At 48.2% G+C, this 27,988-nt stretch overlaps 1 protein-coding gene across 1 annotated transcript in view; it reads right to left on the bottom strand.

Moving 5' to 3' along the window:
* LOC144792923 (uncharacterized) overlaps positions 1–27,988 on the bottom strand; it is a 93,174-nt gene that overhangs the window by 25,046 nt on the left and 40,140 nt on the right. The window contains exons 3-4 of the mRNA XM_078668124.1: positions 3,978–4,088; positions 2,109–2,222 (exon numbers count right to left, since the gene is read on the bottom strand). Of these exons, the coding sequence (XP_078524250.1) occupies positions 2,109–2,222; positions 3,978–4,088 (225 nt within the window). The remainder of the gene's footprint in view (positions 1–2,108; positions 2,223–3,977; positions 4,089–27,988) is intronic.

Genomic DNA, 27,988 nt, shown 5'->3' with positions numbered 1-27,988 from the left:
TTCAAGCATTTCATAAATCACTGTGTTGTATACTTATTGGATTTAGAAAGAGGCACAAGATTTTAATAAACAAAGACACAACCCGACACATTCTGTAGGACAGGCTGCCACAAGCTTGCATTTGCTTGACTGCTGCAATGACATGCCAGTCCGACCACTGCCCACGCCTGCTGCCCTCAGAGCGAGCTTGTGCACAGGGGAGCAGTCCCAAGTGGTGCGAGAGTGCTAGACAACTCAGGAGAGTTGCCAGCAGCATACTGCTCCTCACCGGCAGCCGCACACACAAAAACAAAAAACACAAACCAGTCGGAGTTTTATTCTAGTAACCTCCATATCTACTAATAAGATTAGACAAGTGCAAAAACAGTGGGAACATTACTCTAATAACGTAATTCACTAATGAGCCCACTTTCCTAATTTTAGTATAGTGCTGTGTCATCACATCTTCGTAATGCACATTTATTTGTAGTATATAGCGGTGCACTCTGATTAAAATACCTTCTATTTTTACAAGACAAGTGTCTTAGTTAGGCCCATGAAGGAACGCTGCCATTTTTCACCATGTACACATTTCTTACATTGCCTTCCCCTTTCACACAACATACTTTTACACACATTTGCGTGCGTGACAATACTGCATTCGTTTCTCTGACACGGCTTCGCTACTGACTCCTCTTGCCAATACTATGATCACGACTCCTTGAACACTCTGTACAAGGCCTCATAACTCACTGTGCAAAGGCGGTTCTCTTTTTCATCCAGGAGCCGGCACGGCTATCTATAGACCATAACGATGCGGGCTTGCCCAGGACTCGCAGGGATGCTTTCATTATAAATAAACAAGCATTTCCAGGTGTATGGAGAGGAGCGCTCTGCTGAAATGGACGAGGTCTCTACACGCTGAAGCTTCGGCCCAGCAGCTTGCTGAGATCTTTGCGAAGGGCGTCCAGCTTGTGACCAAGACGGGGACTTACATCCTTTCCTTTCAGGTAACAGGGGTTTGATCATCCAGTATGGGGATTCTTGGCAGAACACACGCACGTGCCCTATACACTTTGGTTAGGGACTGCATTGTAGGAGTACGCCCAATTTCTATATTGTATTATATGACTGCATATATACATTGCCTTAGCAGGATGGTGGAACTTTTTATTCTGATCACTGTCCTAGTACGTCTAACAACTTTCAAGCGAGCCAGGCACACACGGTTGGTTCCTTGTCGTCTAACAACTTTCATTTGATTCTGTCTATTGATCATTGCAGCACGCATATTTGTTTTTTGTAAATTTCTTCTGAAAGAAGGAGATCACAAGTGACTGAGCAGAACGGTTTTATATCTGTTACCACAATACCTAAGGGATCAGGGTTGTCATGTTCAATGGTTGCCAGAACCAGTTACTACCTGTCTAGGCTTAGGGGTGATTACGGTGGCACCGTGAGCTAACTGGCCAATAGGATAATACATCCTGAGAGGATACATAGAGTCAGTCTGGTATCATCCCCGCGGTTCTGCTATCCACAAATGTGCAGTTCCTACCGTAGGGCGGAAACTAAAGAACAAAAGCATTGGCTGGACATTAATAATTGCTGGTCGCTATTAAGTTACTCTGAGTTTCAAACGTCCCCTGTGTAAGACTGGAATCGCTCAGTTTCACCAACTTGAGGATTAAGTTCTAAGAGGGTTGCCCTTGGTATTTAGTTATCTGTCCAATAGTAGGGAGGCCCGGAGGTCAAAAAGCCTTGATTGGGAACATGTTATTCTGAACATCTGGAGAATTGAATTAGGCCAACATAAGTCATTTCTATATGCCTCTTTGTGGAATTCTGATGTTTTCAAACTTCAGATGAAATATATAATTCCTACTTACGGCGGCCATACAGTAAATTATGTCACAGTACGCCAACAAACCTACGCAGACATAATCAAACGAATTATCATTATAGGATGCCTATTGCGGGTGACTACGTGTCAGAGATGCAGTCTGGTCAAGGGGGGCTGCTTTTGCTCCACACTAGATGACTCCTTTATGGGAAGTGCAGTGATGGGCGTGCGTGAGTAACAAAGAGGGACAAAGGTTAAAATCAGGATCCAGCCCTTTCCTCCTCACCTGTACTGAGATACTCATGTTGTTGCCTTCCTTCTGAGCGTGGAGGGTTGTTCAGATGTACGGGTTCTTCATTATTTATCCTGAAGTGCACATCCGGATCTCCTATCGAATCCCCTGTCATGTGAGAAGAGAAGTCCAGGATTAGCAAACCTAGATCGAAGGCGTCCCTACTCACTCGCGGTCCAACATTCCATTCTAATACGTCATCCATCGACAAACAGGAGTTAATCTTCTTGCACCAGAGAACGAACTGATCACACGTTAATGAACCCTACAAACGTGTTCATGCTGTAAGGATATGTAAACATAAGATCTTAGGAAATAAAGTTAAAACATTCACATGCCTAGTTTCTTTTATCAGCCATACCAATCACTGGATGAACGACAATTCTCAACATATTTGCTCTAGCTGTTGTTGGGCGGTCTCTTACCTGCACATTCATTCCTGCACTTGGATGAATTGTATTTAACACAAATAGTGTACATCATCCCTCCTAGCAATCTCCCTGTGCTCAACACAACACTCTTCTGCCAGGCAGCCTGCCATCAGCTGTGAAATGTGTCTTCTGCAAGTGCCTCACTACTGTTCTCTTCAACTGATGTCTCTCGCTTTCCTATCTGGGTATCTCTCCTGTCCACACTGGTTCCTCCTTTTTCCATCTCTTTATCTTGCTCAATGGGTCTCCATTTTATTCTTCCTCCTTGCCTTCCAGCCTTTCACCTTGATTTCCATCCCTGGTAAACTGTATTCTTTTATTCCCACGTTTACCTTTCTAATTACAGAACTGCTCAGGCAATGATATTTAGGGGCTGCTCGGAACCTCATATAATTGGGTTTGGATTTCAGATTGGTCTTAAGAGCTTTCCACAACCTTAAAGCTGGTTCTAGCCTCATCTGAGAGGCAATGTAGAGTTTTCATGATGGTTTCATGTAGTTACATTTGCGGAGGATTGGGCATATTCTGGCCATCTGGGCCTTTGTAGACAAGTCACATGTTTCATGGGGATGCCAGAGTAAATTAAAACCCAGGCTCCCAGCACCACTCTGTGGTCGGTTTAGAGTCACGCTAGAATGTTATGGAGTATGGACATATGGACATGGATGTCCTTGAGTACTATGTTGACTTCAGAAGCAGAACATGTTTGTAGTCAAAAGGTACCCCCAAGCTTCTTGTTTTCAGGTGGTTTGGTGGAGAGTCTGAGGCCAGAAATAAAGCTGACGAGCCCTGCCCAGCAGCAACAGTGAAAGGAACGTTGATTAACAAATTTAGAGTTCTAGCCCTATGCCTCTGGCGTGTCGGTAAATGCAGAAATAAAGAGGAATGGTATACTAGTCAAAACATATCCCACATGCTTTTCCTGAAGGTGACACACATAAATGACTTCATCTGGTGTATGGCTGTGCTTAGGGGGGGGGGGGGGGGGGGGGGGGGGGGGGGGGGGGGGGGGGTGTGTGTGTGTGTGTGTGTGTGTGTGTGTGTGTGTGTGTGTGTGTGTGTGTGTGTGTGTGTGTGTGTGTGTGTGTGTGTGTGTGTGTGTGTGTGTGTGTGTGTGTGTGTGTGTGTGTGTGTGTGTGTGTGTGTGTGTGTGTGTGTGTGTGTGTGTGTGTGTGTGTGTGTGTGTGTGTGTGTGTGTGTGTGTGTGTGTGTGTGTGTGTGTGTGTGTGTGTGTGTGTGTGTGTGTGTGTGTGTGTGTGTGTGAGAGAGAGAGAGAGAGAGAGAGAGAGAGAGAGAGGAGAGAGAGAGAGAGAGAGAGAGAGAGAGAGAGAGAGAGAGAGAGAGAGAGAGAGAGAGAGAGAGAGAGGGCAGGGGGGTTGTTCACATGCTTGTGTCTGGTACCCAGTTAATTGGCGATAAAACTCTTACTCACCCAGAGCATAACGTATCCTGTTCTTTTTCTTCGAGTCGCGGTCATCTAAGGGACGCAGATCTTCCTTTTCCTTCGCTCTTAATGAACACACAGTGGTTGCAATTAGAGGACCTAATAATGACAGTAATCAGAAAAAACAATATATTACCAGGTTCTTGTGCATTGACAAGATGTGTCGGGAGATCTATCATTAAGAGAAATAGAAGACAACAGAACTGATCTCTAGCACAGCACATCAGCAGGGAACACAGCACCGGAGCTTTAACACAAGGCAGAGCATGACAGAAAGAGGCTAGGAGAAAGTAAGAAAAAGAAAATGGGCCTATTCACAGGTAAATCTGCACCTTCACTTAGGTGTCAATCTACTCATGGAAGGAAGTTACCTTTTACATGTGAAGAGTTATGTCTAGATATAGGCTTACGAGTAGCCACCTAGAACAAGCATTTGCAATGCAATAGGTCTCGCATTAGAAAAGTTTGAGCTATTGGTCTTGTAAATTACAAATGTTTTATTTATGTGTTGGTTTTGAAAATAGCGAAATTAATAGCTTTGTCATTTACAATGCCAATAGTTTTAACTTTCGTAAATGTGACACCTATAGCATTTGTAATGCAATATGTGTTTTATTTACGTGACTTAGATGTATTGATATTACAAATAACAATCGTTTTTTTATAATTAATACTTAAATAAAAGCTATTGCAATTTATAATGGCAATAGCTTACACTTTTGTAAATAAATTTTGTGAAGATTATGTTTAGTGTATTTTATTGTGACGAAAATCCAAGAACAGAAGTGAAATATTAACATCTTTTTGTGACATTTGTAATAAAGCTTGAAACATTGAGAGAAAATATTTGAACCAGTTGTTGTTGAATGGTTGCACAGATTGATGCTGTGGTGGCGCTAAGTGATGTGGTGGCGAAGAGTGATGCTGTGGCGTTCAGTGATGCTGTGGTAGCGCATAGGAGATATTGTGGTGCACCTGAGTGATGCTGTGGTGGTGCTGAGTGATGCCGTGGTGATGCGACAGATAGATAGAGTGAGTGCGATAGATAGATAGAGGGAGGGCGATAGATAGAGTGAGGGCGATAGATAGAGGGAGGGCGATAGATAGATAGTGAGGGCGATAGATAGATAGCGTGAGGGCGATAGATAGATAGCGTGAGGGCGATAGATAGAGTGAGATAGATAGATAGAGTGAGGGCGATAGATAGAGTGGGGGCCATAGATAGAGTGAGGGGCGATAGATAGAGTGATGGCGATAGATTGATAGAGTGAGGGCGATCGATAGAGTGAGGGCGATAGATAGATAGTGAGGGCGATAGATAGATAGTGAGGGCGATAGATAGATAGCGTGAGGGCGATAGATAGATAGCGTGAGGGCGATAGATAGATAGCGTGAGGGCGATAGATAGATAGAGTGAGGGCGATAGATAGATAGAGTGAGGGCGATAGATAGATAGAGTGAGGGCGATAGATAGATAGATAGATAGATAGATAGATAGATAGATAGATAGATAGATAGATAGATAGATAGATAGATAGATAGATAGATAGATAGATAGAGTGAGGGCGATAGATAGAGTGAGGGCGACATAGATAGAGTGAGGGCGACAGATAGAGTGAGGGCGACAGATAGAGTGAGGGCGACAGATAGAGTGAGGGCGACAGATAGAGTGAGGGCGACAGATAGAGTGAGGGCGACAGATAGAGTGAGGGCGATAGAGTGAGGGCGATAGAGTGAGGGCGATAGAGTGAGGGCGATAGAGTGAGGGCGATAGAGTGAGGGCGATAGAGTGAGGGCGATAGAGTGAGGGCGATAGATAGATAGATAGAGTGAGGGCGATAGATAGAGTGAGGGTGACAGATAGATAGAGTGAGGGCGACAGATAGATATAGTGTGGGCAACAGATAGATTGAGGGCGACAGATAGATTGAGGGCGATAGATAGAGTGAGGGCGACAGACAGATAGTAAGGGCGATAGATAGATATAGAGTGAGGTGGCCTCGTGGTGGACGTGGTGGTGGCCGTGGTGGTGGTGGTGGTGGACGTGGTGGTGGTGGAGAACGTAGTGGTGGTGGACATGGTGGTGGTGGTGGAGGTAGTGGTGGTGGATGTGGTGGACGTGGACATGGTGGTGGAGGTGGTGATGGACGTAGTAGTGGATGTGGTGGTGGAAATGGTGGTGGACGTGGTGGTGGTGGACGTAGTGGACATGGTGGACGTGGTGGTGGTGGGTGTGGTGGATGTTGTGGTGGTGGACGTGGTGGTGGACGTGGTGGTGGACGTGGTGGTGGACGTGGTGGTGGACGTGGTGGTGGACGTGGTGGTGGACGTGGTGGTGGAATTGGTGGTGGAATTGGTGGTGGAATTGGTGGTGGTAGTGGATGTGGTGCTGGTGGCGGAAGTGGTAGTGGCCTTGTGGTGGACGTGGTGGTGGTGGTGGTGGACGTGGTGGTGGTGGTGGTGGTGGTGGACATGGTGGTGGATGTGGTGGACACGGTGGTGGTGGATGTGGTGGACGTGGTGGTGGATGTGATGGACATGGTGGTGGTGGACGTGGTGGTGGTGGTAGTGGTGGTAGACGTGGTGGTGGTGGTGTACGTGGTGGTGGTGGAAGTGGTGGATGTGGTGGTGGTGGTGGTGGTTGTGGTGGAAGTGGTGGTGGTAGGTGTGGTGTTGGTGGACGTGGTGGTGGAAGAGGTGGGTGTGGTGGTGGTGGTGGTGGACGTGGTGGTGGTAGATGTGGTGGTGGTGGTGGTAGTGGACATGAGGGTGGTGGTGCTGGATGTGGTGGTGGTGGGTGTGGTGGTGGTGGACGTGGCGGTGGTGGACATGGTGGTGGTGGTGGATGTAGTGGTGTTGGATGTGGTGGATGTGGTGGTGGTGGAGGTGGTGATTGTGGACGTGGTGGTGTTGGACGCGGTGGTGTTGGACGTGGCGTGTTGGACGTGGTGGTGTTGGACGTGGTGGTGTTGGACGTGGCGTGTTGGACGTGGTGGTGTTGGAGGTGGTGGTGTTGGAGGTGGTGGTGTTGGAGGTGGTGGTGTTGGACGTGGTGGTGTTGGACGTGGTGGTGTTGGACGTGGTGGTGTTGGACGTGGTGGTGTTGGACGTGGTGGTGTTGGACGTGGTGGTGTTGGACGTGGTGTTGGACGTGGTGGTGTGAAACATTGGAAATAGCTAGAGGCATAGAGAGATCTGTTCTAGCATCCAAGGAGTTTGGTAAATCCAAAGTGTCTTTAGCAGAAAGGGTGAATACAATCTCATAAAGCCAAACCTTCTCCAAATACTAAGGTAGAGTTGTATGTGTGGGTTGGGAGAGTTACTGCTGCCAACTGTCCTGTACATGTACTTTGTATTAGGGATGGGGCACTACAAAATATATCTGTTTTGGGGGTTATAACATCAAGAAACACCAATCAAGGTGTTACTAAAGAACATCAAAAAGTAATTGTTCGATCTTTCAAGACCTGCGTACAGTTGCACAATAAGAACGAACAATATGATGACATCACATTGCAGAGGAGCCGATATTTAAATTGAAAAGTAATAATAGAAGGGTCATATTAACTACTGCAGGGTGACTGCACTATTGTCATGCTGTATGTATAGTGCATTATTAAAGCTTGGTAAGAAGGAACCTTTTCTCTATAAAACAGGCAACACACGAGGTGTTGTCAATGCTCGTTCTCATTCATTTACTGTAAGGCCTACACATACTTCCAGTGTACAAACAAGCATTTACAATGCAATGGTTTCGCCTTTTGAAAAGTTTGAGCTATTGGCACTGTAAATGACAAAATTTGTATTTATGTGTTGGTCTTCAAAACAGATAAATAAATGGCATTGTCATTTACAATGCCAATAGTTTAATCTCTGGCAAATGCCACACAAAAACACACATACAGACACACACAGACCCACACACACCAACAGAGCCCCCCCCCACACACACACACAGAGCCACACACAAACACACAGACCCACACACACAGACCCACACACAGAGAGAGCCACACACAGAGCCACACGCAGAGCCACACGCAGAGCCACACACAGAGCCACACACAGAGCCACACACAGAGCCACACACAGAGCCACACACAGAGCCACACACAGAGCCACACACACACACACACCCAGAGCCACACACACACACACACACACACACACACACACACACACACCCATGGATTCTATCGTAAACCCTTTCATGAATGCACACACTAACAAATTCATACAAGTAATTTGCACAGAACATGCTTCGCTACCAGATCTGCACAGTCTGGGAGATCAATCATTACACTTATGGCACATAAAATACCCATTCACCCTCTAAAATGTATTAGATATAAAGCAGGAGAACAATCATTTCACACTGTACTGCAAATAATTTTTTGTGTCAATACCATGCTGTACGAAAATGGCAATACAAACAAAAGAAGGATTAGCCTTCAAAATAAAGATAAACTATGACTAACAGCCCTTTTCATCTTCATGTGCGCAGATGGCTTCAAGAACTTTCAAACATCCATTTGAGCAACATTTCCCACTACCTTTATGAATTATGTAAGGCCACCATATCGGCTACTCTCAGAAACAGGGTAAAAGGTTTGGGTGGTTGTCATTGTTGATTATTAGCTGCCATATTGAATTTGTCAAATACGAGAAGGGGGTTGGTACAGATAGTGGGTACATAATACCCCCACAAGTCTCCAATTTAAAACAGGACCATTCTACTTTAAAAGATGCTCGAAAATGGGTCAGTTTCCAGTGACAATCCCTGTGAATGTCATACCCATAACACCTTTACTAATCTAAGCACATGTTGAACAATATTTGGCCACCAAATTTCACATAAACATTCTGGTTACATATCGCAAGCTCATTTTAGTAACCCACGGGCCCAAGCAATATGTGGAGAGCCATAGTGTTGGGAAAGAGTCCATTACATCCAGTAGTTCATTGATGTAGGAGTTAACTCTGTCGCGGCACAGCAGCCTTTTCTGAGGGAAGAATGACCTTTGGCAGACTCTTCCCTCGCACTATTGGCCTTTCAAATGTGAACTTCCACACGACTGACTCTGCCCCAGTCATACAGCCATTTGAGAGCTGAACCCGACATTGGCCTGCTCTGTGTAAAAATAACTGGTTCCTAAGCACCAGCATACCTTTGAATGTGGACTCACTTTACATTTGTTTTCGTGGCTGTGCTTGTGTTTGTTTTGCTCTTCCCTGCACAACATAAATCAAATGAACAGCTGGTACTCGGATTCCCTTTATTCGGATTGTAGTTAGGGTTACCACCGTTCCTAGGGAAAAACACTGGCCATGTGTTGGCATTTTGAGATGCTGGAAGGGCCACAGGGCATTACTTGAAAATGAACATGCATACAATCCTTTGCATTCATTTTAACACTGCAACTCAGTTTACTTTTACTTTGTATGTCATACAAAAATAGTTTAGACACCCCTAAAATACGTTTGAAGGGATTTCTTCTTTGTATTGGTATTTTAAGTGTATATTTCTAAAGGAAAAATACTAGCTCGTGATAATTGGCAGGGTCATGTAAATTCCAGCAATCCTGGTAAAGTACTTGAAAGTTGGCAATTATATTTGCATATCAAGAGAGCAGTCTACCCTAGAGCTCATACAGGGTGTGCAGCCGGACTAGCCTATTCACCAAATGATGCCAAGTAAACCCAGAAAAGTGGACAGACCTGCCCACTGAGAACGTGTGTGACAATGCCTCTACACTTATATACTCTCGTTTTCCACCCTTTAGCGCTGGCAGGTTTGGAGCAGCAGGTCTGAACTGCTCATTTTCCAGATGGAGACTGTGCACACAACAAGGGAAAATGTATATATGTGTGTGAATAATAGACAGGACATGTGAAGGTTGAATGCACGTAGCACTTCCTGTCCACTGTCAAGCCCTGTTTATCTGTATAGTATGAAGTTCAACACCAAGTAGTGTCAAGTTTATGCAAAATAGATAGGCTGGGTGGTGCATATTCGCTGTGAAATTTTGTTTCTAGATCTCTTATCCTGAAGTGTTTAATTAGTGTTTGTGTCTGATATGTCACAGCAGAGACATCTTTCTAAATACCTGGCTAAGGGTGAGCAAAAGGCAGACGCAGGAGAGGGGAAATCCATAGTTCTTCCTTCTAGGACCGCCCTGCCAGGCAAGAACTTCAGACTGTTGGGATTAGGCGTGTCTTGCGTCTGAATGAACATGCACCTCACAACACCAGCAGCGAGCCCAGTGACTCAGCGGCAACCAGGGAGGGGGATCAACCCAGAGCGAGCACAGCGTTTGGCCACATGAAAGGACGTAAAAACATAACATGATCCCACGGGCCTGACTCTCCAGTCGCGTAAACACGTACCTTACAGAGCTGTTGGCCTTGGGATAGCCCCTCGAAGGGGTAGCGCTGGTGACACTTGGTGCACGCGTACAGGGCAGAGGCCATCCTGCTGCCGAGTAGATGCCGCGCTGCTCAGGTGCTGGACACCGGCGATGCTCGAAGTCCGCACACCCGCGCCTCCAAGAGTCTGCTCCTCACTCTGCCGGCCTTTAGAGGTCTCGGACTCCCAACCCTCGGCCGGTCCCTGCTCTGCGGCTGGTCTCGGTGCGGCTCTGGGGTCCCGCGCCTCGGAGGAAGCCTGCTCTAGTGATCGTACTGCCGTCACTCGGCCCTCGCCAGGAAACCCGGATGCAAACAGGCCCGCACAAAGGCTCGAAAGGGGGTTTGAATCCGCTCTGCCAATGGAAAGGTGCGCAGGCGGCTCGGAGGCGGGAGGGGGGCGGGAGAGGACACGGACGGCGGGAGGGGGGCGGGGGAGGACACGAACGGTGGGAGGGGGGCGGGAGAGGACACGGACGGCGGGAGGGGGCGGGAGAGGACACGGACGGCGGGAGGGGGCGGGAGAGGACACGGACGGCGGGAAACGTGCACAGGACAGGGAGGGGGGGAAAGGCACACGGAGGGGGCGGGAATGGACAGACTCAGTGAAAGGGGAGGGAACGGGAAAAAACGTAACTCCGCCCTGGGAAAAAATCTCGGGAACGCCCCCAAATCTGGTCCGGCCTTGACGGACAGATCCGGCACTCAATGGCTAGCCTCCATTTATGGAGCTAGCCAATGAGAGCCGGGGGACGTTCCCGAAGTGCTTAGTAGCGACATAGGATTTCACCTGCGCTGAAAAGCTGCGCAGAGCGCAGCCTTTCGGCAGGCGAAACCCAAAAACACTTCGTTTGGAACCAGCATTAGCCGCCACCACCACCTCTAAACTGGCTCACTGAACCCTTCCTATTCTGCAAGCTGAGTGTTGTAAAACCTGCACTCTGTGTAAAGATTTATATCTATCATGTAAACAGCATATTCTACATGGTGTAGGCACTCTGGAAAGTACTCTTGCCAACCTCAAAACAACATATTTCACAGCAGGCTAACACCCTCGCTGGAAAGGACACCGGGTGTTCTGTACACAGCACATTTTATAACCTGTAAACACTTTAACTGTAAAGGACTCGGTGCAGTAAACACAATAGTTGACAGTCTGCAAACAGGCTCACTGTAAACGACCCTACATGTTACGTCATCTAAACAGTGTATTGCTGCCACCTGTCCCTTACTTAAAATTTGTGCTAGGGAAGGTTGAACTGCTGCTGTCCATGTTGTGTGTGTGTGTCGTATCTTACAGAAGCCTGGTGGAAACCTTTTCAGGATACAAATACACACTGCTTGTCATTTCTTGTTTTAATGCATGATGTGAATAAAAGAGTCAATCCTCAAAAAGAAGTATGCGGGTTGAGTATATTTTTAAGTTTGCTTGTGAAACAAGTACAGTTTTGGAAAAAGACAAGACCACTCTGTAAAAATGTAAAACATAGCTGTAAAGTGGTTCTCTTTCTTGTGCGTTTCCTCCACTAAATTCTGGCAGTGTAGCCAACATCCCTTTTCATGTTGGGAATTTTGAGCCCACAATGACGTGTAAAGATTAAAATCTCAAGCCCCAGAATGCACCATCCTATTAGCTCAAAAATAAGGACCACCTTCAAGAGTCACACATCATCCAGACATTTGGTAGTCCGAGTGCTTAATTTGTAAACAACTTAGTGCCCGGGCTCTCGACAGGAGGACATTAGAGCTTGCACCATCCTTTCCCCCTGGCAGCACTGCCAATGACAGCACCAACACACTACTAATCATCACTCTCTAAAGGTGTGACCATTCATACTTTTACAGCCCCACCCAGAGCCAGAAGAATGGCTATGGAGGCAAAAACTAATTGGAAATGTTAATTTAAATAATATACAGAAGTTGTTGTGCTTGTACCAAAATTGGCAGACACCACTACCATGTGTCAGACAGTCATAAGCCCCGGTGCTGGCAATTAAGTGCTGGAGCTGTGCACCGGACAACACCGACACAAATTAAGCCAAAAGAAAATTAGTTTCCAGATTTTCTGCTTTGTATCCTAAAGACAGTCAAGAATTATACACTCCGGTGGGGAGAGGTTAGTGATGGCCTTTCCAAGTGCTGGTGTGAGCATCCAGCTCCTAAACGGGAAAACCAACAACCCTCTTTAAACAAAGGGCCAGGGAGTGTCTGCCATCCTCAGCTCAGTCTGCACCTAGAACACTTCTGTGAAGCACCATGCCTTGAACAGGCGCAACACGTGCTGCAGATCCTGCTCCGGGAGGGCCGCCAGTGGCATTTGGAAGCGCTGGAGGCAGATTCATTAGAAAACCTATGGGATCGAACACATTTTTTTACTACTTGCCCGTACCTAAATAGCGACACATATATACAGGCCTACGGATTTGTGCCCACAGACACACTACATATTTTTCAAAAACTTAGTGAAATTGCTCTTCCATCAGACAACAGCAGACCTGCCAACTTTGATACTTTTTTTTTTTAATCGAGCGAGATACATAGGAGGAACCTATGCCTTTCTGGCTCAACGTGTGATACAGCTCTTCACCGGGAGACTAGAGCCAGGGAAGAAAGCTGGCATCGCGTGAAACACGGAGGCACCGTGTGTTCTAGCAAGCCAGCAGTCATACCAGAAAATGCCTTTTTTTTGCAGCGCTCAATGCCATAGGATCACTTACACACGTCATTTGAAACACCGAACTCGTTTCCATGACCTGTGCGTCTGTTGAGGAGGATGGTACAGACCGACCCGCCGAATAACAAGAGCTCCTCTGGCCCGCAGTGGAAGAAGTGCGCGCGGGCTGGCAGGCACTTCTTGGTGCATGGTACCAGCTGCGCGAGGCCGATGGACACACTGCAGTCTCTTTTTAAGAAGAAGAGACGCGCTGTTGTCCTGACAATAGTGACATCGCCTCTGTGTCCTTCCCCAGCAGCACTCGCTATCAGAAGGAGCTCGAGTAACTGATACAAGGTGAAGGTGGTTAGAAGCCCTTTACAGAACCCTGAATGAAAGTGTGGGGCCCACTGGGTAGGTCACGAGTCCACAAGGGTACTTTGCCACACCAACTGCTCAGAAAACGTTTGCAGACACAACCACAAACTGTACTTCAGTCCACTAGCTTCTCGGAGAGTCGTCCATACCCAGTTGTTTCATTAGGGGGAAGATCCGATCTAGAGATTGAATTGCAAACTTTGCCAAATAGAGACTAGGGTTCTCGTCAAGGCACCTTGAATTATAAAACTCTGCAATGCAAAAATATCTAATATTAGAACATAACCTACAGAGTACCGTTCCAACGAATTGCATTTTCTTTATCACTTCCGGATTTCATTAATCTGATTTATTTGAAAATGTAGTAATCACACACAAACATACAGAATTAGATTCGGTCATGAGACCGCTTTAACAGGCTCACCAGTCTCATTAAAAAAAAAAAAACAATCACTGCCGCAGCCCGGAGGAAAACACCGGAAGCAGATGTCCAGCCCGCCGCCTGGTTGTGGGCGGGGCCGGGAAGAGGGGGGTCCGCTCCGACTGCCTTGCGGAAGCTTTGCCTGTTGTCCTCCGGTCTCCCGAGTCGTGAGGGAGACCGGAGATGCCGTGCCAGCCATGGTGGGGGGGGGGCGTGCACAAGAGGGAGCCCCCGCTGGAGAAGGAGAGACCGGCCCGCCGCCGAGCGCCAGCCGACCCGGTGAGTCCCGAATAGAGAGGAGGGGCGTGAGGCCTCATGTATGCGGCTGCCGGGGGCGCTTCTATGTAGGCGGCGGCGGGGGGGGGGGTGCACGGTGCGCGCGCGTGTCTGTGTGTGTGTGTGTGTGTGGGCCTTCCTGCCTGCGTGTGCATGTGTGTTTCTGTGGCAGGGGACGTGCACGGCGCCGGGCTGGGCGTGCGCGCTCACGAGGTCAAATCTCCGGCAGAAGAAGCTCGTGACAGTCTGCTGTCCACATTCCCCTAAAAGTGATTACATTAGTTGTCTCGCATAGACAGCAAAAGCTTTGCTTTTGCTTTCGTCTAGCGAGACCTAAAAAACTGGATAGAGACTCCTACAACTGAATTTATCCTTCAAAAGGTTACTATTAGTTACTTTCTAACTGTTTGTGGAGATCTCCTCCACTGGGGCAGGTATCTCACCACAGAAAGTAACAGGGACTTCTAAGAAAATGTATTTTAAATTAAAAAATATATATTTTTGCAATTTAAAAATGAAAATGAAAACACATTTCCGTAAGTTCTATTAACCTAAAACTACCACAGTAGAAAAAATCAGTATACATGCACTAAATGTTAACATATTATTAATTTTGAATGAAATAAATGTTTTATTTTATTTAAATGATATTTTTTTAATGTAATTAAATGTTTATTTCCCAACCACCACACCTTACAGTATCATTTGTGTTGAATGAGTCACAATCGTAAATACAAGTTTTGTATTATTTTATTTGTTATACAAGCTAAAAATATAGGTTTTCATTTACAATATATGTTAACTATTATTATTATTTGGAGATTAGGGTAATATCATCCAATATTTAATTATTATTATTATTATAAATCCTCTTGACTCCATCGCACCTGGCAGCGCACCAACCACAATACTGGGAGAACCTTGCCTTCCTGGATCTGGGCTTTTAAGGTAAAAGGTGGATGCTGAGTGGGCTGCGATGCCGGAGTGTCCTGCTCAGCATTTATTTTATTCAGTGCCATTAATCAATACCACCTAGTGAAACTGACAAAAGCCTTTCTACCAACTGAGAAAAGAGTATTATTTCTGGAGAACAAAATTAAAACATTTCTGAAGTGCAGAGAATTTTCTCTCTGCGTATCACAGACATTGTGCCATGTTCCTGCCTGCAAGCATTTGTTTAGTGGTCCCAGGCAGGACATTCTGTGGCCAAAATCTCACCCCAAATAGGATCAAGCAATTACCACCATGGCTGGGCAATGCTGAGGCCACTGAGTCAGAGGTTTCCACCAGCAGAGTCAGTTGAGGCCCCAACACCAGAAATCGATGGTTTCCCTACCTCTAAATGTAGATGCTGCGATGAAGAAACAAGAAGTATGAGGAAATGAGCGCGATCAACTTTACTATCGTGACAGGCACCGACGACAAACAGCAATGCCCTCTCGACAGGATGACGGACCGCCACCCTCAACATTTCAAGGAAGTAGAAGGAACATTCACCACATTAATAGGAGCAATAAACACACTGTAAAAGTCAACATTAAAACCTATGGAAAGCATAGTCATGCATAAATGCAATCATAAATATTAGCATTGCATTGCTCATCCGCAACATTTAAAAAAAAACTTGGCAATTCATATCAACCATAAGCATGTGTCACAGTCTTAATGTTACCCCGCAAAGCCTCAAAAAGCAGACATAGGGCCAACCACTGGGGGCCCCCATACTCCTGAGCTTAAAAAGCAAAAGCCCAGCTTTGGAAATGTTTCAAAACATGGTAACCATGTCTGGAGGTTATTTCAAAAACCCCAGAAAATTAGGGGAGTTTTGAAAACATCAGGGACCTGATGCGACTCCTGAAGGCCCTCACAACCCTTTTGCAGTTTGCTGGTGGTGCCCCTGCCCCTCCTGGGGGCACCACGAGTAAATCAAATATTTTAAGCAGTCCAGGCGGCCATTAGCGGACACGTCTGGCCTTGTGAATTTTTTTATTAACAGCATTCGTGGAGCTAAGGGCGGCCTACACCACATTCTTCTCTCTTGTTGTCTGCCTTAAGCTGAGTGTCTAGATGCCACCCGGGGGCTCTGCCTGTATATTTCTCTGAATCTCGCATGAGTGTTACAAGCTCAAACACTTAGCATGTGTCTCATGGCTAACCGTCTTGTATTCTTGGGTGTGAGTAGTAGAGTCTGTAAACACATAAGCCTCTCTCCTGTAGACCTCTCTCTTCAGAAAGATTTTCTCTACTCATCCCTACTTTTTTACGATCCCGCAAGAATATCGCAAGATCACAATTTTGGGGGGGAATAGATTGCACACATTCATTCATGACAGTACTTTATAGTTCCCACTACTAGGGTATGGGGAGAAAGTGGCCGTGTCACTCAGAGCTTTCCAGACTGGAACAGGAGTGTATAGTAGGGTGAAAGGAGAGACTGGCCTCTCTGCTGGGACCTCTCTTTCTTTCAGATGATCCGTGTGTGTGTAGTAGGGTGTGTGGTTGGACTGGCCTTTCCTTTCAGCCCTATCTCTCAGATAATGGGTGTACGTTGTAGGGTGTGTGAAGGGACTGGCCTCCTTGCTGAGACCTCTCTCCCAAATGAGGGATGTGCGTAGTAGGGTATGGGGAAGGACTGTCCTCTCCTTTCAGACGTCTCTCTTATATGACGGATGTGCGTAGTAGAGTATGGGGAGGAACTGGCCTCTCCTTTCAGACCTCTCCGTCAGATGACGAGTGTGCGTGGTAGGGTGTGTAGAGAGAGACTGGTCTCTCTGCTGGGACCTCTCTTTCTTTCAGATGATCCGTGTGTGTGTAGTAGGGTGTGTGGTTGGACTGGCCTTTCCTTTCAGACCCTTCTCTCAAATGACGGGTGTGCATAGTACGGAGTTGGGAGGGACTGGCCTTTCCTTTCAGACCAGGATCCGAAAAATCCACTCGTCCAATTCTCACCCACTTGCTATGGCAAGTAAAATGTATCAGATCAAGCTATATTTAGGATCAATCCCCCCCCCCCCCCCCTTGGCGAGTTGACAAAGAACAGGTATTCTGTTTAGTCAGAAAGTGAAGGAGCAATAAAGGTGCCTTTAAATCTTGTTCATAGCTTGTCACATTTGCTCTGTATTCAGAGACAGAGGTCAGAAGTCAGTTTACAATAATGTTTTCTTCTCTGAATGCAGCATTCCAGGATTTTGAAAAGCGAACTGTCTGATCTGCTGTCCAAAATGTGAAATGAAAGACTGCAGAGCTTCAGGTTTTTCTTAACACACATTTAGATGGCTAATACGTCAACTGTACAACCATTTCAAAATGTATTTCAGTAGTTGTGAAAGGCCATTTTCTGTACTACTGTGTGATGAAAAAAATATTTTAATAGGATGAAAAACAAATCACACTTTACTTGGTGGTGTGCAAATGATTAAGGTGTTTTCTGAAACCCAATATTCACTGATTATTGTCAATAAACGATATTGTTTTTGAAGTAAATCTACATAGTAGAGGGAAGCTTTTTGGGAGTTTCTTGGAAATTATTGTCTGTAAATTACAGTGCACCACATCATCCTTTAGTAATATATTGATTAAAAGTGAGTGTTTAAACATGCCCTGATGACAATGCTATTAGTAAACTGAGAAGCAAGTCAGGGGTCATGCGCACCCAATATGTGGGCTAAGTTCTTATTAAAACACTAGCTGTACCCGGCCACGCGTTGCTGTGGCTCAGTCTGGTTAAATGGAAGAGAAAGAAAAAAGTAAGCGCACGTTTCTAATATGTTTAATTTCACAATGCTTGCAGGTATACAATATGTTTTTGTGACTATTGTCTGTATGCGTCCCTTGTAGTTGATGCGCGGCAAGCAAATCGATAGGGTCTGTTAGGCCTTTCGATTAAAAACACGCGCGTATTGTACACGAGCGTATTCGAATCCAACGTTGTGTATATATAAACACCCGCTAATGTTGCAAAGTGAACCAACTCCTCCCCCCCCTCCCTCCACCCACTTCCCGGTCTGCCATCCTGAGAAGTGGAGAAGTGTGGCTCACTGGTTAGAGGAGGCAGACCTGGAAGCAGAGGTCAGCCCGGGACCAGGGTTCAATTCCCGGCTCGGCAGGGTCTTGAGTCCTAAAATGTCCATGGACTCGACAATTCTCGCTCTGGTGCCTACTCGATTCATGGGTTCACACTCTGCGAATCTGGGCAATAGCTTGCTTAATCTCCACAACGGCCCCTCGCGGCGGGATGCCTGGCTTTCACCTTGCGGATACCCTGCCGGGGTTATCTCACAGGGGAATACCAGGACGGGTTCCCTAAGCAAGCGCTTAGAAACCGCTCGGTGATTTGCGCTATATAAATTCCTGTACATTTACATTTACATTTACACACATTGTCTCTATGCGTCCTTTCTTAATGTTGCAAAGTGAACCAACTCCTCCCCTCTCCCTCCACCCACTTCCCGGTCTGCCATCCTGACACCAACTGTCCATCCTAATATATGTAGACTATTGTCTCTATGGGTCCCTTGTATTTGTTGCGCAGCAACCAAATTGATAGGGTCTGTTTGGCCTTTCGATTAAAAACACGCGCGTATTGGACATGCGCGTATTTGAATCCAATGTTGTGTATATATAAACATACGCTAATGTTGCAAAGTGAACCAACTCCTCCCCCCTCCTTCCACCCACTTCCCGGTCTGCCATCCTTACACCAACTGTCCATCCTAATATATGTAGACCACTGTCTCTATGCGTCCCTTTCTTAATGCTGCAAAGTGAACCAACTCCTCCCCCCTCCCTCCACCCACTTCCCGGTTTGCCATCGTGACACCAACTTTCCATCTTAATATGTGTAGACTATTGTCTCTATGCGTCCATTCTAGGTGTTGCGCAGCAACCCAATCAATAGGGTCTGTTCGGCCTTTCGATTAAAAACACGCGCGTATTCAAATCCAATGTTGTGTATATATAAACACACGCTTAATCGAATCCAACGTTGTGTAAAAATTTCAAAGCAATCGGTGAAGAACTTTCGGGGATTTAAGATTTTGAACAATCGAACATTGACATTTTTATGTGGCTGTTCGGGCTTTCGATTAAAAACATGCGCGCATTCGACGCGCGCGCATTCGAACCAACGTTGTGTATACAAAAACACGCACGTATTCGAATCCAACGTTGTGTCAAAATTTCAAAGAAATCGGTGGAGAAGTTTCGGAGATTTACGATTTTGAACAAACAAACAATTACATTTCTATTTATATAAGATGGAGCAACATTTAGGGCCCGATTGCAATGTCGGACGGACCTGAGTCCGTCCGACATCGCTCTGGAAGTGGAACCGAATGACCTCCTGTCGTCAGTTCCAGCCCAGCTCGGTCGCAATCCTATACTTTGTTATGGGAGCATGCATTCCAAACGGAATGCATGCGATCATAGCAAAGAGAAGAGGTGCAGTTTATCCCTGCACCCCATGGCAGGCACCTCAAAGTCCCTGCCCCCGGGTGCAGGGACCAACAGGACGCCATTCAGCGGCCTTGCACCCATGGGGGCCCTGCTGGGGGCCCCCAAAGACAGGTTCCCAATGCCTTTCTGTGTTGGAAGGGCTGGCACAGACAGGTAGTGGGAAGCTGCCATCGTAATCCCTCGGCCGGAAAGAGCCAGCCAAGGGAATCCCGCAGCAGGCCTTCCAAATGGCGAACGGGCTCTCTGAGGCCGTCATCAGGCATTCAGAACTTCCCTGTGTAATAATTTCCGACCGACTCCATCGAAATGGGTCAGTCGTAAATTATTACAAACGGGTGATTACGATGCAGTTAGGATGGCTCCGACCGAGGGTCGGAGCCATTCACCGCATTGTAATCAGGACCTTAGTCTATTTAATCAAACAAAAGAGTTTTATTTTCTACAACAGAAATGCTGAACTCACATATTTGAAAGTGTACTCATATGTGAGAATGAAGAAAAAGGTGACTCTGTCAAATAAAATATTTGAGACCAGTTTACGGGTGTTAGAAGGGGCGGTCTCAGGGGGCCAGGTTATGCTCACCCGGTCACCCCAAGACCCACCTCTTCCACAGAACTTGCCGAGTCTTGATTGTGAGGTCCTTCACCGGGGAGGACTTCGAGTCTAGGATCGTACACACTGAGCCCACACCACACTACGAACAGACACGACACCGTTGGATTCTAGTAACAAGTTCTTTATATAAGCAATAAATGAAGAAAGCACTCTTATGTACACAGTGATCGAGGGACCACAAAGTCTTTGTGGATTCGGGAAGGGGGAAGCGGGACAGTCTTTTAGTCTCTGGGTCAGTACGAGGCGTACCCTGCGCACAGCTCTCAATCCTCGAGCCGGGGGGTACGGGATGATGGTCGTACCGACTGCTTCACCTCGGTCAGGTCGGCTCGGTCGTGATGGTAGTCTCGATGGTCCAGCCGGACCAGAGTACTCCTCGAGCCGCGACGAGGTCAGCAGGGCTCGATCTGGAGAAGTTCGTGAGGAGCCACGACAGCGTCAGCAGGGCTCGGATGGTTGCAGGTGCAAGCTTGAGCCGCGACAGCGTCAGCAGGGCTCCGAGGTCTTTAGAGGTCGAGCCGCGACAGCGTCAGCAGGGCTCCGAGGTCTTTAGAGGTCGAGCCGTGACAGCGTCAGCAGGGCTCCGAGGTCTTTAGAGAGGACGAGCCGCGACAGCGTCAGCAGGGCTCCGGTGGTCTTAGAGGTCGAGCCGCAACAGCGTCAGCAGGGCTCCGATGGTTACGAGTTCAGCTCGAGCCGCGACAGCGTCAGCAGGGCTCAGGTGGTTCAGTTCCTTGAGGCAAAGAAGGAGCCGCGACAGCGTCAGCAGGGCTCAGAGGTTCAAGATGAGTTCTTCTTAGGGTCAGCCGCGATCAGATCAGCAGGCTTCAGGTCCAAGATACAACTGCCCGCTAGTTGTCGGGCGGGCCCAGTTATAGTCCTTTTGCTCTTTGATCTCCGGACCCTCGCAGGCAGAGGTCTCCTGCCCGGGGGGCTGGTCGTTGGCGGGGTCCGGCGGTCAGCTCTTTGATCCCTTTGAAAGATGGGTCCGGGAATTCCCAGACGCCCAGCGGGTCTGGAGCCAGCGCTCGGGGAGGCCAGAGGGGTGATCGAAACTGGCCCACAGGGGAGGGCCAAAGATGTGACAGATACCAGCCCCTCAGGGGAGGCCGGAGGTGCCATCGAAACTCCCTGGCTTATCTCACTCGGGGAGCCCTTACCCCCCATCTGGGACTGGCACGCCTTTGGAGTCGGGGTTTCGCTGGGGCCGGGGTCACGCTAGGCCCAGGGAGACAGGGATGTCGGGAAGGAAAGATGGCGTCCGGGCCTTGTGGGGCATGCCAGGTTAGGCGCTCGGAGCCGGACGTGGAGCGGGAAAGGCAGGCCTGGTCGAGGTTCTAGGGGGATCGGGGCTTAACGGGAGTAGGACGACCAGGCTCGGGGTGCAGGCTACACTAAGGGGGACGCTGCGCAGGGGACTCGGGGTACAGGCCTACGCACACAGGGCGTGGAGGGACAGAGGTGAACCACGCCACGAGGCCGGGTCCAACAACGGGTCAAGTAAATTACTGATAGGTCGAGTAGATTATTTAAGTTACAAGACCTGCAGGTCTAGAAGACATCTTTAGGATTTTTTGTAAGCCTGCAGACATCTCTCTAAGGTAACGGGTGTGCGTAGCAGGGTGTGCGGAGGGATGGGCCTCTCAGCTGAGACCTCTCTCATAACAATGGGTGTGTGTAGTAGGGTGCAGAGAGGGATTGGGAACTCCTTTCAGACTTCTCTCTCAGATGATGGGTGCGCGTAGTAAGGTGTACGGAGGGTCAGACCTCGTTGCTGAGACCTCTGTCTTAATGATGGGTGTGCATCGCAGGGCGTGGGTAGGGGATGGGCTATCTTTTCAGACCTCTTACTCAAATGACGGGTGTCTGTAGTAGGGTCTGTGAAGGGACTGGCCTCTCTACTGAGACCTCTCTCTGTAATGATGAGTGTGAGTAGTAGGGTTTGGGGAGGGAATGGGCTCTCCTTTCAGACCTCTCTCAGATGACAGCTGTATGTAGAGGGGTGTAGGTAGGGACTAGTCTATCCTGTTAGACTTCTATTTCAGATCAGGAGTACTGCACTCTACTCACACCTCTTCCCAAGATAATGAGCATAAGTAGTAGACTTTGATAAACACCATCTCCAGTAAGACTCCTTCCTACAGTAACAAGTGTGCATAACAGAGTGTATTCAAACATCACCTACTTCTTCCCACTTTTCACGATCCTTTGAGTGTCTCGCGAGATCGTAACATTTTTTGAAAACAAGACGTAACTATTTACTCATCACAGTACTTAGCGGTTAGATACTTCTCAAAAACAAGGACCACAATATCCATTCCCACTAATAGAGTGTATAGAGAACTTACAACTCATATACTTCTTTTTAATATTCACGGTCCCGCGAGAGGCCTGTGAGATCATAAAAATGTGTTAAAAACAATATACATTTATTTTCTTCACAGTAGTTAACTCTTAGACAACTTCTCTCTAAATCTAGGAGGACAGCATGCCTGTTTGCTACCCCCTTATATAGCTGTCTACTTCATTCCCACAACACCTCCAATTTTTCACAGTAAACAGTAATGGCAGCTACTTCATTTCTAGCATTCCAACAGCCAGCCAATCAGAGGGCTCGCTCTCATTGGATTCACGGGAGCCACTCGCACTTGTGAGAGTGCAAAGGCGCGTAGAAAAAACAACTTCTCAACCAATAATAGGGCTCCATTTTTGACGGTCTTATGGGCTCGCAGGACTCTTGAAATCCCAACTGCCAAAATATACAATTATTTTTCCCTCTTAATTTCTCAAAAACTACAGATTTTTTAAGCAAAAATCACAAAATGCACAATCTGCAGACCAAGATCTAGCCTCCTGCCGAATGTGGTGTAATTCCGTTTAGCAGTTCTTGCTGTAGCCCTGCCTAAAGAAGTCTATGGAAAATACATGAACATTTCACTTTTTGGGACCCACCCTTTGTTCTTGCCTCCCCCTTCTCCAACCCCCTCCCCTCCCAACTTGACTGATCACCCCAAAAATCTCCAGGAAGGACCTAAGGTAGGTGAATTTTTTAGGGGGAAAGATTTGTGAAGATTCCATTTAAACCACTAAATGCTACATCTATGGAAAAGTAGACCTAACTATAACTACCTACTGGCGACCGCCACTAGGTAATATATACATATTACCTACTGGCTGTCGCCAGTAAGTAGTTATAGTTAAGACCTAGTTTCCATAGGAAAACCATTTTTATTTTTGCTAATAACTTTGGTGCCGGTTGACGAATCTTCACAAACGTTTCAAAACTAGTGTGCCAGTTACTCCGGCTGCTGTCTGGAAAGTTTTGGAGTGATTCGTCAAGCAGGGCGCAGAAAAGGGGTGGGGGTCCCAAAACAAGTTTCCCCATGTACATTTCCCATAGGGACTTCAGACATGACTACAGCCTGAATGGGTGAACGGAATTACATCAAATTTGGCAGATAGGGAGGAGCTTCGCGCGGATCCAAGATGGACGCGTGAGCACAGGGCTCCCTAGACCCCTTCCACCTCCTACGGCTATCCTGTTCAATATCCTGATTTAGACGACGGGTTTGACTGCAGGAAGCCCTGCTGATACGAAATTGTCTTTCGGAATTCGATTCGGCCGCCGGACACCGGACTTGCTGCATCTCGAACTTTATGGCCTACACCGGCGGATGCCCACGGTCTCGAGTTGCCGAACTACCCGAGTGGTAATCGAATAACAACGGTCACTGAGGCTTGATCGCAACCCTCGTGGTACTTTCGGTTTCGTTTTTGGTCGCTGTCCTCCGTGGCTTCCTGCCTGCTAGTACTGCTGGCCCACACCTTGCAGCCCGCCCCCAGCGCATCTCCTGTCTCTCGTATTTCTCGACTGTACACGGCGGATCTCTAGAGTTGCCTTCGCCGTACCCTCCCAGAGGTCTGCCAGGACTCCTTGGCCACCATGTCGGGTAGACCTGGGAGCGAGAAGCGGGCCACCAGGATCACGAACCGAGGGGGTTTTACTCAGTCTAACACCATTGACCGCTTCGCCCGCCCGAAAGGCCCCCCTGGGGGGCTGGGTAAAACCCCGGGTGAATCTGTAGAGGACCTTCCTGCGACAGACGACCTGACGCTGCGAGACGTCATGGGCGCCATTGCCAGTGTAAAGACCTCCATGGGCCAGCAGTACGAGACACCTGCCTTGAAGATAGACACTGTGGCTATCGAGGTTAACCTCATCAGAACGGATCTTGCAAAGACTAATGAGCGGGTAAAGTCGCTGGACATTAAAACAGCAAGTCTCACTACTGATGTTTCGGACCTTCAGACTGAGGTCCACAATCTCCGGAAATTTAATGACTTGTTTGCTCGTCGGCTGGATGATTACGAGAGCCGGGCCAGGCGAAACAACGTCCGCATCATTGGTGTTCCGGAACGTTCCGAAGCAGTGTCTACGGATCTTTTGGTTGAGGACCTCGTGCTGAACCACTTGGCACCTAAGGGCCTCAGTAACTTTTTCACTGTGGAGCATGCCCACAGAGTCCCAGGTGGCAAGCCTAAATTGGGAGCGACGCCGCGGCCCATTATAGCCAGGATCTTCAACTTTCGGGACAGAGACGCTATTCTCCAGGCATCGCGCAATGGTGGGCCCACGAAATTTGACAATGCATCCATCAGTTTTTACCCGGACTTCACGCAGTCAGTCCAAAAACAGTGCATGAACTTCACGGGTGTGAAACGACGCCTCCGAGATATGGGCCTATAGTACGCTATGCTGGTCCCGGCCCGCTTGAGGGTCGAATATGAGGAGCGCACTTTCTTTTTTGATCGCCCGGAGGTTGCTAGTGACTGGCTTGATACTCTGCCGATGCAGCGCGACCGATCTGAACACTCCGGCGGTGCTGAAGGTGGCCTGGAGGAACGGGTGGAGTGAGTCCCCACCGGGGGGCCGGCTATATGGACTTGCAGCAGCGGTTTGACTATTATTGAGCGCATGTATATTGTCTACCCCGGGGTGGGAGGGTTCGGGTTTCTTCCTCCTCTAAGGGGTTCTTCTCTCTTTTCGTAGATTAGTTTAATGGGGCGACAGGCACACTGCAAGTTGGGGTGGTTCTTTGGATCGACGCAGGGGTGCAGGGTGGGGGGATGTGTGTTGGGTACTCTTTTGGGGGCGGGGGAGGGTCTTCTGTTTCTTTGTTTACTCCGAGGTTTCATTTCAATACACGATTCGCTGTATGTGACTGTCCTTATGCGGGGGGGACGCTGGGTACATTTCTGCAATGGGGGGTAGGGGGCTGAGGGTGTTGAGTTGGAATGTGAACGGGCTGGGTGATAGGATCAAGCGGGGGATAGTTTTGCAGTATTTGAAACGTCTTTCACCCGATGTTGTGTTGCTTCAAGAAACTCATTTGATAGGGAACACTTGCCATGCGCTGAATAGGAGGGGGTATCGTCTGGTGGCGCACTCAGGTTTCACCACGGGCTCGAGGGGGGCGGGCATCTTGGTTCGTAACTCCCTCCCCTTGGAGATAGATGACGTCGTGCTTGACGATCGTGGCCGATACGCGGCCATTACGGGGCGATGGGAGGGGAAGACGATTTCTATACTCTCTGTCTATGTCCCACCAGGTCTACAGTCCACTACGTTCTCTGATTTAGGTGGGGTGGTCTTGAGCTTCCCCGAAGGCATGTTGATAATGGGTGGCGACTTCAATTCAGTGGTTAGTGGTGATGATCGTAACCCCCCCAGAACTCTCTTGAGATCGCAGTCATGGTTGGGTGATTTTCTGGATGCGATGGGTTTAGTGGATAGCTGGAGGCACTTGCACCCTGGACAGTCGCAGTACACCTTTCACTCGGGAGCGCATGGTAGTCTTTCGAGGCTTGACTATATCCTAGTGCCAGCGGTGCAGATGGTCTCCGTAACGGAAGTGCGTCACTTGGCTAGGGGGATCTCGGATCACTCTCCACTTTGGCTTGGGATTGATTTGTCCTTGGGAGCGGAGGGCCGTGTTGCCCCGATTAACCCCTGGCACCTACGCAGCCCCAAAACTAGGGCTGGGGTGGTTCAATGCATGGAACACTACTTTAATGAGAACGTGGGATCGGTGTCCTCTTCCGTTTCCCTCTGGGAGGCCTATAAGACTGTGATTCGGGGTCAGGCCCTATCCTTGATTGCTAGCGCGAAGAAAAGTAAGAATGAGGAGGTTGTTTGCCTTGAAAATGATATCACAGCTTTGGACGAAGATTTGGGATCTGGGGTTACACCTGAGAAGTTGCATGTTTTGGCCCTTAAACAGGCTGACTACAGGGCTCTGGTGACGGATGCAGCCAGGATGATGTATCGTGTGCAACAGGGGCGAATGTATGATGTTGGTGATAAGGCCGGGAAGTTGATTGCTTGGTTGGACAAGAGAATTTCTAATTTAAAACATTTATTAAGCGCAGCGTGCACCATACGGTTTCTTGGCGCTAAGAGAGAGAGTGTTTGAATAGGGTTGTGCCTGTTGTGGAAGGGGTGGATGGTTCGCGGGTTGTGGACCCTGTTGAGATAGTCGCGGTTTTTGCTCAGCACTTCCAGAAAGTTTACGCGCCGGTCTCGAACAGGCCGGAGGAGGACTCACATTTGCTACTGAGAGATATCGCGCTGCCTAGCCTCTCGGAGTCTGACCATGAGCTTATGGAAGCGGACTTTTCCGCTGATGAAATAGCGCTTGCTATCCGTTCCCTTCGTTCAGGCAAGGCCACTGGCCCGAATGGTATTCCGGTAGAGCTGTATAAGCTGTGCCCGGATAAGATGGCGCCGCATCTACGTCACATGTTCTTGGAATCGCGAGATCTCGGACTCCTTCCCCGGGATCAGAGATTGGCGTCCATTGTGGTAATTCATAAAGATGGGAAGCCCCGGGAGCAGTGTTCGTCGTATAGACCGATCTCGCTTCTGAATGTTGAACCTAAGGTTCTGGCGAAAGTATTGGCGAATCGTCTAGTTACAGTGATTGGTGACTTAGTACACCCGGACCAGTCGGGATTTATCCCCCACCGTAATACTGCGCTCAACCTTCGCCATCTTAATGGCGTTCTGGCGCGGGCGGGGTCACTTCGTGAGCCGGCCATCTTGGTTTCTTTGGACGCCTCGATGGCCTTTGACACAACAGAGTGGCCGTATTTATGGCCGGCTCTCTCGAAGTTCGGTTTCGGCCCGCGTTTCATCGGGTGGGTTCAGCTCCTCTACGAACAACTATTGGCTCAAGTGGTGGTGAATGGCAGGGCCTCGGAGTCCTTTGTTCTTGGCAGAGGCACGCGACAGGGCTGCCCGTTGTCACCGTTGCTCTTCGCACTTGCTCTTGAACCCCTTGCCGCGTGGCTCCGATGGGAGCCGTCGCTTAAGGGCATTAGTTGGTCCCCGGGATATGAAGATCGTGTTTCATTGTATGCGGATGATATATTGTTGTACTTGACATCCCCTCGTAAATCCCTGGGAGTGTTGTTTGACGTGTTGCGCTCCTTCGGGAGAAACTCTGGCTTGTCCATCAACTGGACCAAGTCCTGTATTTATCCGCTCACTGGAGAAATGCCCTTGCTGCCCCGTGTCTGCCCGATACCTGTAGTGCGTGACGGCTGTAAGTATTTGGGGATTTATATCTCCTTGGACTCTGCAGTGCGGTATGAGAGGAATTTACTGCCGCCACTTCGTCGGCTGCGGTCCGACGTCGCGGGTTGGTGTGGCTTGCCGCTGTCCCCGTTGGGGAGAGCCGCCCTGTTTAAGATGATGTCTCTCCCCCGGTTCCTTTATGCCCTTCAAAATACGCTCG

Source organism: Lissotriton helveticus, chromosome 11, assembly GCF_964261635.1.
Source record: "Lissotriton helveticus chromosome 11, aLisHel1.1, whole genome shotgun sequence".
NCBI classification, from domain to species: domain Eukaryota; kingdom Metazoa; phylum Chordata; class Amphibia; order Caudata; family Salamandridae; genus Lissotriton; species Lissotriton helveticus.
The sequence above is the reverse complement of the archived record's forward strand: the minus strand, read 5'-3'. Positions and strand labels throughout refer to the sequence as shown.